Source organism: Aythya ferina (assembly GCF_964211825.1).
Source record: "Aythya ferina genome assembly, chromosome: 13".
Classification (NCBI taxonomy): domain Eukaryota; kingdom Metazoa; phylum Chordata; class Aves; order Anseriformes; family Anatidae; genus Aythya; species Aythya ferina.
In genome coordinates, this window is record NC_140311.1 from 7,697,541 (window position 1) to 7,711,920 (window position 14,380).

Sequence of the window (14,380 nt, forward strand, 5' to 3'; positions counted from 1 at the left end):
CTACAATGAAATTTGCGAAGTTTTTTCGGTTTCGGCGCCATTTTCGAGTGGACTCGGAGGTGAGGAGGGAGGGCGGGCAGGGCGTGCGGGGACGGGGCGCCGCGGGGGGAGCCCCTGCACCCCCCCCTTCCTCCTCCTCCTCCTCCCTCCTGCTGCCCGCTCCCCCCCCCCTCCCCCCGACGGCTCAACCCGGTGGGGGGGGGGGGGGCAGAGCAGCGAGGGGGGGGGGGACCGGGGCGCGTTGGCTGCGGGGTGGGGGGGGGGCAGCGAGCAGAAACCGGGGAGGGGTTTGCAACAACGGGGCGCTGCCCCCCCTCACTCCCACCCCCCCATGTGGCACCGGGGGCCGCGCCGCTTTGAGGCGGGGGGGGGGGGCGGAAAAAAACTTTTTATTTAATTTTTTTAACGGCACCAAACAGCGCCCCCCCCCCGCCCCCCCCCCACCCGGAGCCATCCTCCCGCGGGCGGCGCCGCACAAAGGCGATGGGGAAGGGAAGGGGGGGGGGGGGGGGTCACGGGAGGAGGGGGGGGGTTGGGGGGGCCGTGACGCAGCGGGGCAGTGACAGCGGGGGGCGGGGCGGCGCCCCCCCCCCCTCCCCCCCCCCCACTCCGCCTCAGGACCGTTAGGGCGGGAGCGCGCCCGGCCCGCCCCGGCCGGCCCTGACAGCCCCCCCCCAGCACCCAAATTCTGCCCCCCGGCACCCAAAATCCCCCCTCCGGGCACCAAAATCACCCCCCGGTTCCCCCCTTCTTAGGTGTGTGCCCGGTGGGGCTTGCTCGGGGATGGGGGGGTGAAGGAAAAGCCCCCCCCCCCGGTTCTCCCCGTCGGGGCTCGGGTGGGGGCTGAAGCGCGAGCGGCCGCACGTGAGGAGCAGCCTGAAGTGCTAAAACACGGAGAAACGGTTAAAATACCGGTGACACGAGTTGAAAAGGATTCATCGAACCGATGTGAAATGAGCCCAAAAAATAGGACCCAGCTTTTCCTTTTTCTCTATTTATTTTTTTAATAACTTTTTCCCTTCTTGCACCCGGCTTTGTCCGACCGTTGGGATGTCCCGGCCGTTGCTCCCTCAGCCGCCCCGCGCCGTTTGGGCGGGCTGGGAGATGGCTTTGGGCTTTTTTGCTGTTGTTTTTTTTTTTTTATTTTTTATCTTTTTTTTTTCAATCTTTCTGAGGCTAAAACACAAGCGGCTCAAAAAATCAATGAGAAGTCGTGCTCGCGTGCCGCGCGCGGCTGTAGGTAGGTGAGGGACCCTCTGCCAAGTTTCATCAGCTCGTGCGCTGAAGGAACCCAAAGAGCTCCACGGCTCGCCGTCAGCTGCGGGAGCCTGCGCTCGGCTAATCCATTTTGGGGGAAAATACAGCAAAACTGAGCTGCTGAGGCAGTAAACGTTCATGAAGTACGAGAGGGAAGGTTTAAGTAATGCTTCAGGCAAAATGAACCAATTTTTTTTTTTTTTTTTCCAAAAAAAAAAAAAGTTAACTTACTGTGTGCTTGTTATGTTTTGAATTAATGTCCATCTGACAAAACAATTTTATTTTTTTTTCTGTTCTTAACAAATAAACTTTATAGGAATCGTGCTTCCAGATCTGTCCCTTGTTGTTTAAAACTGGATGAGATGACAATGCAAAAACTGGGAGTAACAGAAGCATCATACTTTTCTTCTCCTCAGCAGTGCTGAGAAAAAACTGTGGATCCTGGAATTTTACTGTGGATTTTACTGGTTTTCTGGAGCACTGTAAGTTGAAGTCGGATCCTGCAGGCCTTTGCGAGCACCAGGAGCTTTCCCTCCTGTTACCAGGCCCGTCTTGGTAAACGCGGTCAGTCCTGCTAGGAACAGAGTTTGGGTCAAGTTTTGAGTCGAGTAAAATTAACGAATTTGTTTTTTGCATGGACTGAATTCACCCGGTGTAGCTGCAGCGTGGCTCCGGGTGTTCTGCCCTGAGCAAGGGCGCGTCGAAGCGGCGCGGGCTGACACGAGAGGTACGTGCTGCTGGAGCTCACGTGTGGCTCTCCTAGGCTGTAATTCAGATGAAACGCAAGCTGCTTCTCTGACCCTTTTTCTGAGCAGATTAGCGAGGGGAAAAATAATTTAAATAAAGTGCATGAGAAATCACCCGCTCTCATCCAGGTTTGACACGTGTACGTTGGTTAAAATTATATATTTTATGCATTTTTTTTTTTTCGTGGCCCAGTAAGAAGTCTTAGCTGAGCAAAACACCTGTAGTAGGGATTTTCATGTGGCATTTGTGCACCCGGGAGAGGAGATGCGCTGTAGGCACCCGTACAAATGAAAGTAACCTCGCTGCGTGCAGCTCCCGCGTCTGGCTGCTCGTGCTGCCTGGTCGTCGTCGCTCTTCACGCAGCCTTAGCTCCGCTTCGGCTGCTCTGTGAGTCGGGTTGTATCGGAAACGTAATAGCTGGAAACATGTGGTGGCTGTCGGTCAAACGGCGGGTCCGATTCCAGCTATTAGCCACATCTGTAAATATTAAGACGTGACTTTGTTTAAATTTCATTGTTCAAACGAAGGCAGGAATGAAAGTGGTGTGATTTTTCAGATCCAGTCAGATATGAAGTGTTTCAGCGGTGCTACTCGCCGCCTTGTTTTCATCTTGTTACTATAATTGTGAGCATCTCACTAATCAATGTTTGGGACCTTCAGCTGTAACGAGATGATTTATTTTATTTTTTTTTTGTAAAATAGTAAATGCTTTTTTATTTTTTTTTAAGTGAGAACAATGATTTCAGTATTTATTTGTGCATGTCTCCTGAAAAAAGTGTTGAATAGCAGTTGTTTTTTTTTATTATTTTATTTTTTTTTCTGTCCTTAGTGTGTATATAGGAAATATTTAACATTTACGTGTCTCTGAGCTTACCTAGCCCTGGAGAGGGTGTGAGTCAGTGAGGGCATGTATGCAAATCTGTCCTTTCGTGGGCTCATATATTTATTTCCTTTCCTTTCCCCTGGTGCTCTTTCACACTCTTTTTTTTCTTCTTTTTTTCTTATTTTGTTAGAGTGTTGTAAGGAAGGTTTAAACTACATTTCAAGGGATCCCTGTATTTCAGGGTGAATCTCTGTGTGTTTGAGCTTAGGATTTTTTATTTATTTTTTTTGGTGGGGGGTTTTTTACTTAATTGCCCAATATATTTTGGCAAGCAGAAATTGCATTGTTTTGTGAACTGCGTTAATAGATTTCTGCATGTTCAATTTTCCCAGTTATTTGGAAGATTTAATTAAACCTCCGTAGGTGGCAGGCTTACATATTTGACAGGTAGAAGTCTTGATTTCTAGAAATAGCTGGCGCGTGAACTGCAGGCACAGAGGTGTTACGATGGCTTTGCATTGAGATGCAGCGTTTGGGGGTGATTCCCTTGGTGTTTGGGGCTGCCAGCACAGCAGGGCAGGGCTGGTGTCACCCGTGTCCCTGCAGCATTGGGGTCATTAGTGCACTTTGTGTGCAGTCTCCAAGAAGAACACTCCTTGCAACTCTGGAGGTGGAGAACTGTTTGTTTGGTGTCTGTTTGTTTGTTTTTCCCCCTAACTTTGTGCCCACCCAAACCTTTGCTGTGTTCATGTGGCGAGGTGACCTCAGTGAGGTGACAGCCACAGCCTGGTGCCCCCACCCGACGCACGGCACTTGCATGAGCATTTCGTAAACCTTTTGTGTTGCTTTCCAGCTCCCGCTGGAGCAGTGACTGCCCTGCAGAAGCAGTTGAGGTGTCAGCACTCACAGGTGAGTAGGGAAGGTAAGTGCCAGCACCCATGCCTGGCCTGCTGTGAGGCACTCGCAGCATCCGCCTCCCTCTGGGTCAGCGCAGGTCCTCTGGGAGAGGTCAAGGTGAAACTCGAGTTGGCTGCCGTCCTTCTGACTTAATAGTGAGAATCCAGAACTCAAAGCAAGCTTGAAACATTCTGAAAAAAAAGCTCAAGCGTGAGATGAGGTGATTCAAACACGGAGCTTAGTATTGCTTCATGTCATTATTCTGTCATGGCAAAAACGCACACATTTTCTCAGATACATATTTCATTGCCTGTCCCAAATTTCCAGGTGCTCAGTGTGAGTGTTGCGCGTCTTTGGGCATGTATTGAAACCTCACCTGGGGAAACTCATCCTTACTTGAAGAGCTCTTGCACCATCTTGTCAAACTAGACTAGAAACTTTCTTATTTTTGTCTATATATGTATACATGTGTATGTATACATGTGTATTTTATTTTGTGTGTGTTTATATATATATAAATAGAAATTTGTTAAAAGGTGAACCCCAAACACAGTCAAAAGAAATACTAAAACTGAACTTGTTTACTATTGCTTTTTGGTTTTTTTGAGCCCCTTGAAGAGATGAAAGAAATAAGACTACACAGGTACGGTCATGTCAAAGTGTTAAAGAAAAAAAGGTAAAATTATGTGGGGGGTTGTTTTGTATTGGCTTGTACAGGTCTGACTTTGGGTACTTGTTAGCTGCTTTGCAGTAAATAGCGGTTGCTCTTTATAGAGTTGGAACTAGTGCTATCAGTATTGAGGACACTGAAGTGGGTGAAAAAAGAGTTGTTGGCAAAAAATTGCATTGGCAAATATTTAATTTAAAATTTGAAATAATTTGGCACAGGTCCTGAAACCTTTTGAAATTCCTATTTTTAAGTTTGCTAAAAAGGCAGGGACTACTGAGAGGTGGACAAACTGGAACTCAGATAACCAGCGTGCTTACTGCAAGGGACGGCACGAGGATTTGAACTAATTGCGTCATTTCTGACATTGTTCTCTTTTTTTGTGATGCTGCTTTTTAAGAAAATGAATTGAAGGAAGTTGTCACATAACTGGAAAAAAAGTCAAAAGGAAACACAAAAATGTCAGGCTATCTGCACGGCTTCTGTATGGGTACTTGCAAGGGCCTCTGGCGGCTCCGTGCTTCAGAGTTACAGCTGCCCTGTGCTGTCAGGTTTCTGCTCAGGTACAGGGAGGGGAGGTGATGAAGCTTCAGAGTATCTTTAATTTCTGGCTGCATACGATTTATCCATTCAAATAGTAAATGAGCATAATATAGTGGTTTTTTAATTAAAAAAAAAAAGGGGGGGGAGGGTATTTCTCAAAAGTCAAAGTAGTTTAAGGAGATTTTAACAGGTTTGCCCTGTTGGAACGTGTATTTAAATACCAGCATTGCAACTCCTGGAAAACACACAATGTTCAGCAGCTGCTAAGAGGAAGGTACAGTGTGACATCTCCAGAGAGAGTGTTTGGAAGGGCCGGAAGGGTCTGCAGGATCTTTACAGCAGTAAAAGCAGCAGATCTAGATCGGAAAGTGTAGATTTGCCAAGACCCAAGTGTTGTGTTGTTGGGGGGTGGGAGGATGGCTGATTTCTGTTTGTTTGTTTGCACTGTGTAACTGCTTGTTCTTTATAGTTACAGACTTTATGGTAGCACCTGTGAAGGAAAAAAAAAAAAGTCCGTGGTGGTAATGCATGCATGTTAAATGTCTTCATTGTAGAGTGTTCTTCAGTACCTTATATCATGGTTTAAAAAAAAAAAAAAATCAAAATACCATTTGGAATGTCAACATTCAGTGGGCTTTGAGGAGATGTAGCAGCACATCATGGTTTGTAGGGACAAGGAGATACAGACCATTCTGGGCTGCCTCATTACCTCAAGGATAAGACAAGAAAGTGAGCTTCTGGTTATCATAGATGTGGAAGCTAACGCATTCCCATGTATCTCTTTAGTTCAGTTGAACAGGTATGTGTAGATAAGTCTTCTCGGTGCTGACGTGCACATCTTTGCAGCTACAAATACCTGCCGTGTGAGTCTGCATTTGTGTGTCTCAGTGGGGCTGGCCCTGCAGGCAGAAGGACTTGCAGCTCCTTTTGTTCTTCAGGGCGGGGATGGCTTGATCTTGGCTTGAGCATAATGCCTCCGGCTGCCGTGTTACCCCTCAAGCCCTGCTCAAGGTAATGCTCCTGCTCTTCAGCCTTTGCCCCAGCAAAAGGATTGGCCAGGTACTCTCCCCCATAGTTTTTGGGGGTCCTTTGAGGGAGGGGGTGGATCTGGAGGCCGTGGAGAGGTGCTAGGATGGAAAAGCTGTCAGCAGTGCTCTAGCAGCACGTAAATACTGGAGTTTGGGATTGCCTGTTGCTCTCCAGTATTGCATTGCTGCTTTAGTGAGGCTGGAAATCGGTCCCTGGCTCCTGGGGTGCCTCCCTGGCACCGCTCCCCGTGCCTCCACCCTGCTGCTGGGGGGGGTTCCCATTTCCCACACCAATAAACCACTGCGGAGGCAGCGACGAACGAGGGCTTGGTGTCGTTACTGGGGCTGTGCAGGGGGAGGGGGCCACGCCTGGCACCCCTCTGCTCACAGGGGGAGTAAGGGAGGCCTGGGGGCGGCTGGAGAGGGACAAGGGCTAATGCTGGGCCTGGGTGCTTGCCTCTGGCAGCTGGGGGAGGGATACAAGGGCTGGCAACCACCTTGGGGTGGAGGGAAGCTGAAGGTTTGACAAGGGGGGGAACAAAGGTGCTCCCGGGGAAGCCACTCAGCCCCCTGCAATGCCTTCCCCAGCATCGGGGCTCCCAGTGGGGGCAGTCCCAGCCGGGGGGAGCTGTCCCTGCCCTGCAGAAAGCTGGGCTTAATGCTCCCTGCGGTGCCTGGTGGCACTTGGGCCATTGGGGGAAGTGTTTGGTGGGTGGCACAGACGTGCTCCTGTAGCAGAGAGATCTTCTGGAGGGAGCCGAGCCCCAGGAAAAAGGGGTTTTCCCCAGCTCTGCCCTTGGCGGTTAACACCCTGAGCTCCCTAGCCCTTTTGGCAGCAAGGGGCAGTCAGGGTGAGCTATGCGGGGTCCTCTTGGGACTGTCCCCTCCTGCTGAGGCATCCATCTGCTGCAGTGGGAATGGGGTCGCACATCCCAGAGGTGATGGTGGAAAAAATAGCTCCAATTCTGTGCTACCAGGAGTGCTGGTGCCTGTGTATCCCAGAACATCGGTTTTTCAACTATTTTTAGGAATTAATAAATCACAGTTGAGGGCAGGGGGACGGCAGGGGAATGCACACCTGCTGATTTACAGCTTAACGGTGGCTCCTGCTCTGTGCAGTGGGCGCTGACACCTCTGGGAGATCGGCACAAGCTCTCCGCCACCACGTAAATACCGCTCCTGGCGCAGTGAAGGTGTGAGGGGAGCGGGGTTGGGAGCAGCCTTCAAAACCCTCCGTGGGACCTGTTCCCCTGGTGCTGGGTGCCTGCAAGCGGGTGGGAGTCAGAAGGATTGCACGCACAAGTAGCCTGCTTCACGTCGGGCATCTGTGTTCCCTCACTTGCATCCGTAAAACACTTGGTTCCCGCTTTCTACAAGTCGAGCCCTTAATCACCGTGTAAAATACTGCGTTCCCTCAGGAGCAGTGGCTAACAACTTAATGAGTAACTGGTTCTGCAGGGCGACTGGTCAGTGAAGTGATTACTTTGTGTCTCTCTACTTCTATTAATTTTACATCCGATTTTTAACGTGCTTAAAAAAGTTTCACATCGTTAGCATTTTCTGTGCGGAGTGCAAGAGTTTAAAATCAGGTTTACTCCTTTTTAGACCTCTGTCGTGTCTGGATTGCTTTTACTCAGCTGCAAAAAGAGGTTTCCACCCCATTGCCGGGGGGGGTGCTCCTGCTCAAACGCTGCTTTCAGGCTCGCCAGGAGCCGAGCAGCAGCCCCAGGAGAGCAGAAGCGCGGCGCAGCGGGCGAGCAGCGAAACGAGAAGCCACGCCGAGCCAACGGGGCGTCTGCCGGGGTGGTGGGGAAGGGGCTGGGGATGCTCCCGGTGGCGGTGACGGTGGCTCCCAGCGGTGCTTTGGGAGCCCCTGGCTGCTCTGCACTGGGAGCCTCGGGATGGTGCTGGTTGTGGATGCGGACAGCCCAGGGCAAGGGGCTGGGGGAGCCCCTGCGATTTTCTTCCTCTTGATGTAAAAGTTTGTCTTCCAGGTGTTCGCAGGTCGACGTGAGGCTACAGCTGAGCACAACCCGCTTGCCGGTGAGCCCCAGAAGCGCTCGCAGAGCGTCACCAACCTGAGCTGAGGCAACGAGGCCCTCGTCCCACCGCAGGCAGCTCGGGTACAGGCGTGCGGACACGCCGTGGTGCAGCAGCACGCTCAGCAGCTCCTCTGTTTGCACTGGGCAAAGCCAGATGTAGGATTTTTAAAACGTGAACTCTGCTGCAGCAGGACCATCTGTGACCACTGCTAAGGAAAAGCTTTTGGGTTTCCTTACTGGTTTTGGTGGGATTTTACAAGCAAGCTGAGAGGCTGCAGCTCCTTGTGGTAGGTAAATCTATGCAGCACGTCGCACCTCTGTGTGGCTGCTGGGTTTAGGAGGCAGATGCTAGAGAAGCTCATTAATCACACGCCTCTACGCCAGTCTCTTTAATTTCCCCCAGACCGAAACCCTCCCACGCAGTCAGGGTGAGGGTACTCAGTACCAGGTACTGCCATTAGAGAGGCAGCATGGTGGGAGCCAAATGAGGTGTTGCAGATTCCTGTAAACACTGAAAAAGCAACCCGAAAAGCCACCTTATCTACCTTCAGCGTTTTCCTGCTCACCTCCTTTGATGCAAAAGGAATTTTGGCAGAGGTTAGCAGCTCATTGTGGTATCCAGTATTATCTTGCTTTCCTTGCACTTCTTGCCCACCCACCTCATCTGCTTTTCCTCATCTTTCCTCCAGCGTGCTTTGAGCCAGGACTGGCTTCAGTACGTGTTTGTGCAGTGCCTTGCACAACAGCAACTCCCAGTGCTAAATGTTAATAAGTTCAGGTCTTGCTCTTTGCACCATGAGGGAGGAAATGCTTTGTGTGTCTCCTTTATCAAGAGTAACTGACTAAGGTGATGCTAACCATGTGCACAGTGTATGTCATGCAGTGGGAAGTATCCAGTACCTGTGATGCAAAGGCACAAGAAGGACAAAATCTCGGGTTAAATTAAACAAGAAAGGTCCCAAGCACCTGGCAAACCAAGCCCTGCTCACCTGCTCTGAGGTGAGGTTGCTGAAGCAGGCGTGCAACAAACAGAGCAAACGATGGCTCTGGTGCCCTGATGACTCAGGGGCTCTTGGCAACAAGCTCACCAAATGGAAGACAAATGCTATTTCCAATCCATTCATTTCTGAAGCAAAGTATAACACTACACTGCTCGCTGGAATTTCTCATGTAAAACCATTCTTATGTTCTCTTCAAGTAACAGACTACTGACGATTACTCAAAATACAATTCACATCGAGCACACATTCATTTATAAACTGCAGAGCGGGAGTTCTCACGGCTTATGCTTGATGAGAGGAAACAGTTTCCTCATACTGAAAAAATTTATCTGAGTGTGCCCAACTGCTAAGAAATAAGTGATGGCAAGGAAGAGACTAGGTTGTATGGCAGACAGACACAGCTGCCACAAGCAAAGTGGTTTTTTTTTGGTGGTTATTCCTTTACTAGAAAGCACAATCTGGTTTTCTAATTGCAAGCATAACGAGCTTACACTGAAACGTGTATTTCTGCTGCAGTTTATCTTCTCTGCTTGGTGTGTCGCAGTTTGTGAATGGAAGAGAAAATGGGCAAGGCATTTAAGGGAAAGGAGCTGTACATGTACACACAGACACCCTGCCCCACCTCCCCCTCACCGTAAGATTGGTTTTATCACATCCCAGCTCCTCCGGTAGGCAGCAACCAAAGGAACAAGCAGCATTGGCATCACTGCTCAGACCCTTCCCGGACCTGGCGGCCACCCCGATGGCAGAGCAGTCGAGGCAGTGCCAGCACCCAGCTGCACCAGTACCCAGAAACCCCATTCCCAGGGAGAAGGGTGTTAGCCCTCGGCACCGCAGGGGAGTCCAGCTGACACCTGGTGCTCATGCAGACACCACACCAGGGCTCACAGCCACTTTCCCTGCTGGGTCTCAGGGAGCAAACCCAGAGCCACACCAGCATCAGCAGCCTCAGAAGGTGAGGCAGGGGTGGAACCAGTGCAATAGGCTTTCTTTACTACCATGCATAGCAAAATATTGTGGGAGAACTAAGCTCTAAATTAAGTTTCTAGAAACAAGACACCCCCAATAATCATGTTAGATAAATACCTGCCTCGTTTTACTCACCATAACAGGCCTGCCTCTCCTAGAGGCTCTGTAATCATTTTCACCTTCTGTTTCCATCCACCAGTTGGTGTTTTAAGAGCAGAACAGATGGGAGGGAAGTGTTTTCAGAAGTAGCACTTGCAGCCATTCAAATATACCCCCTTCCCCTCCCCAGACCTTGCACCAGCTTTTATCACCTGGCAGTTGCTACTGTGGACCCTTTCTAGAGGCCGAACTCACTGCCAAGGCTATGCTGAACCTTCGTGCTTTTTTTGCCCTGGCCTCTTCACTTTGTGTCTGCACAGATAACCTGCTGGGGACTGGCACATTACAGAGTTAAGCTACTGTTTCCCCATCAGAATAGTTACTGAACTAAAGCTGCTTGTGAAATTAAAGATTTCAAGCACTCAAACGCTACAAGAAAAAAACATACCATGACATCTCGTCTGCTATAAGGTACTCGTATACAGGTGAGATTTGATCTTGCAAGGTGCAACCTGAATGGGAATTAAAAGCAGTCGGACACAGCAAAAGCAGTCCTTTAATGTAACCAGCTCCCCGTATGTAGTGCCAGGTCCTCACTGCTGGATCAAGGCATGCTTGACAGGATTTCCAGAGTGTAATAGACAACGGGACACCACCAACACACCATCAGCCACGACATACGTTTACAAGGCAATGTAAAGATCCTCATTTGTCTACATTTTCCACAATGGGATTTCTCTTTAACCCAAAACAACCCGCCCAAAAGCGAACTGTCAGCACAGTTTGCACAAAAACCTTTTTCCCACATCTCCAAGCTCTGCCTTGAGTCCCTTAGATTTGGATCTGTGCAAATGTACAGCAAGGAGGATGAATGCTCTGACCAAAACTACACACTTCGGTGCCGCGTCAGTCAGCGTTAATGGTCTGTGACGGACTAGAATCAAAACATGCAGAAATTCCAGATGCCACAGGGTAAAACAGTATATTAAAGCCTATAAATAATCAAAATTACTTTTCCAGTGTACATTTGTGATTCATAAAATGTGGAACTATAATGAGCTTCAAATGCCACATAAATATTCAAATACAAGATTTTCTCCGTGCTTTCATAATGTTTTAACAATATACGTCTGGGCTGCAAAAAGCTTGCATTTAACTTGCGAAGGTATGACCAAAACCCCAGTCTTTTAACCAAAATTACTGAATAAGAAGTAACGATTGCATTTTCAACTTTTTTTTCATGTGAAAATTCATCTTCATGTAGTACACAGACATTTTCTGTAAAAGGCTGCAACAGGTTAGGACTGTTCTAGCAAGGGCAGGAGAGTGGGACATTTCTTTTCCGAATGATCTTCATAGGCAATAATAAAAGCTGTTGAATAAGGAAACCCTCTGGGGTGACAGTATTTTTTTTTTTTTCTGGAGTATCTAACTTTTCTATCAGACACAGCCAATGTTGTTAGAAGACAATCCTGTATCCTGCAGTCTCACTCCTGTGGCTAGTGTGGCTCAAGAGGTCCCACTGGAATATCTTGCCAGCGTTCAAGCTGTGACTACGCCATCTGCAAGTTCATGCAGTTTGAACCCTTACCCCAAAAGGCTGGTAGTTTCCCTCGTCCAGTTATGTTTTGGAAGATAAACCCCTTGTTATGACTAACTCAACCTCTCCTGCTGTTCCCAAATCACAGCGTTTGAATTGGTCTCAACCAAGATAGGAAAACTTACAGGACAAACTCACGTAAGGGTTTAGTCTTAAAAGATATTGAACATCATCAATTCTTACCGTTTCACATGTGAATAGGTACATTTATGCCACCTCTCTGGTGTAATGTGTAGATGACATCAATCAATTTTGAAATCCACTGTGAAGTAGGAACTATTAAGAAGGCAGGAGAAAACAGTACTTTTTTATAATTAGACCTTAAGTTCAACCCCACCTAATGAAAACTTAATGGATGTAAGAATTCTTAAGTGCATTTATATTTTTCTGTGTTGCTTTTGTGCTTCCTCTTCTTAGACATGCACCATATATTTTCCAGAAGGGATTCCCAGGTACAGCGCAGGTTGATAAGCATACACACAAACATTGAGAAATACAGTCTTCGTAGTGCTTTCAGAAAAGCTCTTTGGAACATTAACCTTAACCTGGATCATTGCAGAAGTATAGTATAATCACAACCAGTGTTATCATATTTGTTAATGAGAACTTTGAGTTACAAATACAAATTTACATCTCCAACACATCACGGTCATTTGGTCTCAATTACATTATGTAAATTATTCATATTTCAGGTCTGCTGCAAACTACTACAGTTGTAACTGAATACACCTTGGAGAGAGAATGATGTGCAGTACTTTGAAAAGTACAAAAGCACAACCCAAACTTCAAAACCAGAAAACATCTTAAAAACAGGCTGTCAAAAAGATCATTATGTATTAAGCACTGACCAGCATTGAATCCTAGCACGCAGTGGAAGAACCCACGTGCAGAAGTACAGGTACTGTGTAAGCTAAGGGATGGAACACCACGGCAGAAGGAAAATGTGCAAGGTGGGCTGCAGTGTTTAGAATTAAACTCAGCATGAACAAGATGTTAATAAAACAAACCCAAAAGATTACTTACAAAATGGTTGTGTTCCCTCCCACCCCTGTATATTATTTAAATGAACATATTCTTCACTCTTCATTTTTGCCAGAACAGAACACGAGACACTACTTAGTGCATTTTCTCTGAAATCCAGTTTGCTTATAGAATATGCAAGTATTTCGATAGCTTTCCCTCAGGCCTTTATCATCTCTTGTAGATGGCACAATACTGACTAAAGGCTCTACAAAGATAACAAATGTAGAGTCTGCCTTCACTGTCAGAAACACTTATGAAAAATATTACTAAGAAAATTTCAAGAGCACTTTAATATACAGAATGAGTGGCATAGATGTATGGGGCTTATTTTAAAGAGACAGCCTTTATTTAAAGTACTTTGTTTTGTAGATCTTATAAAGTAAACATTACAATACTTTTTCAAAAATATATTATAATTGTTTAAATTTAAAAGGCAATTTCACTGTCTGATGGGTATTTTTAAAGAAAAAAATCCAAAAGAAATGAACAGCTCAACTTAAACTAGATTTTAAACATTCTGCTTTGTCATTCCATCTCCTTTTAGCTCAAAAAATAAAAAAATTTAAAAAAAGTTTTTTTTACCCGGACTTTTACAGTGATAAGGCAACTCCAGGAGACTTGAATCAGCTCCTTGGAGATTACAGATACTGTAACTGGCTGCTCCTCATGTTTTATAACACCCAAAGGTGCAACTATCCATTAATCACAATCACATTTGTGCATGAAAATATAAAACTTAAATTACAGATTTTAAAAATATTACTAATAGACTTCCCTATCATAAAGTGTTTTACATTTACAGTACTTGAACTATTTCAGTTCTGGGTTGATGAGGTTTAAGCAATTTACCACTGCAAGAGTTAGACTCCGGAGCTCACAAACAGCACAACCCAACCAGGGGCAGCAATAGTCGGTAGAGTCATAGTGCAAATCAAAATAAGGAGTGCAGAATTGCACTAATTGTTTACATTTCTAAAATATAAATGAACAAGACAAGATTTGTATATTGTACATGCAATAAGTTATAGTAAGCATATGACAATGGGGGTGGATAATTCTACAATTTTAGCTGGTGTACCAGAGTTGAAGCCTGTGAAAGATAGGACTCAGTAAACAAAACATTTCAAAGCTCTGCTATCAGAGCACTTGAACTATGCTTTCATGCTTTGTATTTCTGCTTCCCCGTCTCACTGATCACACAGATATGCTGAAACAAAACAAAATAAAAAGCTCCTGTTAGAAAGTCATGTAGGATGATGTTTACAGATGTATTCAATAATGCACTTCTGAAAAAAATAAAAGCATGCTATACACATTTCAGTACCAAAGAGCATTGTGATATTGTTTATGCAGAAAAACTTCAGCTTCTTTTTTTTTTTTGTCTACAGATCTCAACACTGGACTTCCTCTCTCTCCTACCCAATGTCTGTTATAAGGTTAGTGAGACCCAGATGAAAAATTAATAATGACCTAGCATAAAATGCAAACATCTCAACATCCAAGGTCTCTCCTCTCTAATTTTGATGTAACTAAGGAAATGCACTTATTTCTTGCAGATGTATCTGGTAAGATAAGAAACTTCATACAAACTGCCACATTATTTCAAAGCTGACAGGAGATGCATAGCCTCCATTCTGCATGAAGCAAAACAAAAGTTAGTTTCCTATGAGCTCCGAAACACTGT

At 46.6% G+C, this 14,380-nt stretch overlaps 1 protein-coding gene and 1 long non-coding RNA gene across 4 annotated transcripts in view; one reads left to right on the plus strand and one right to left on the minus strand.

The window, feature by feature from the left end:
- On the plus strand, positions 1 to 11,659 carry LOC311443827. Its single transcript, XR_014697523.1, has 4 exons — positions 1 to 59; positions 1,574 to 1,739; positions 7,957 to 8,085; positions 8,193 to 11,659. It is a non-coding gene; the product is annotated as an uncharacterized lncRNA (long non-coding RNA).
- Positions 10,612 to 14,380, minus strand: part of HPRT1 (hypoxanthine phosphoribosyltransferase 1) — a 20,515-nt gene continuing 16,746 nt past the window's right edge. For all 3 annotated transcript variants that reach the window (XM_084534343.1, XM_084534344.1, XM_084534345.1), the window contains one exon: positions 10,612 to 13,903. In XM_084534343.1, coding sequence (XP_084390469.1) covers positions 13,856 to 13,903 — 48 coding nt within the window. In that variant the 3' untranslated portion in view covers positions 10,612 to 13,855. The remainder of the gene's footprint in view (positions 13,904 to 14,380) is intronic.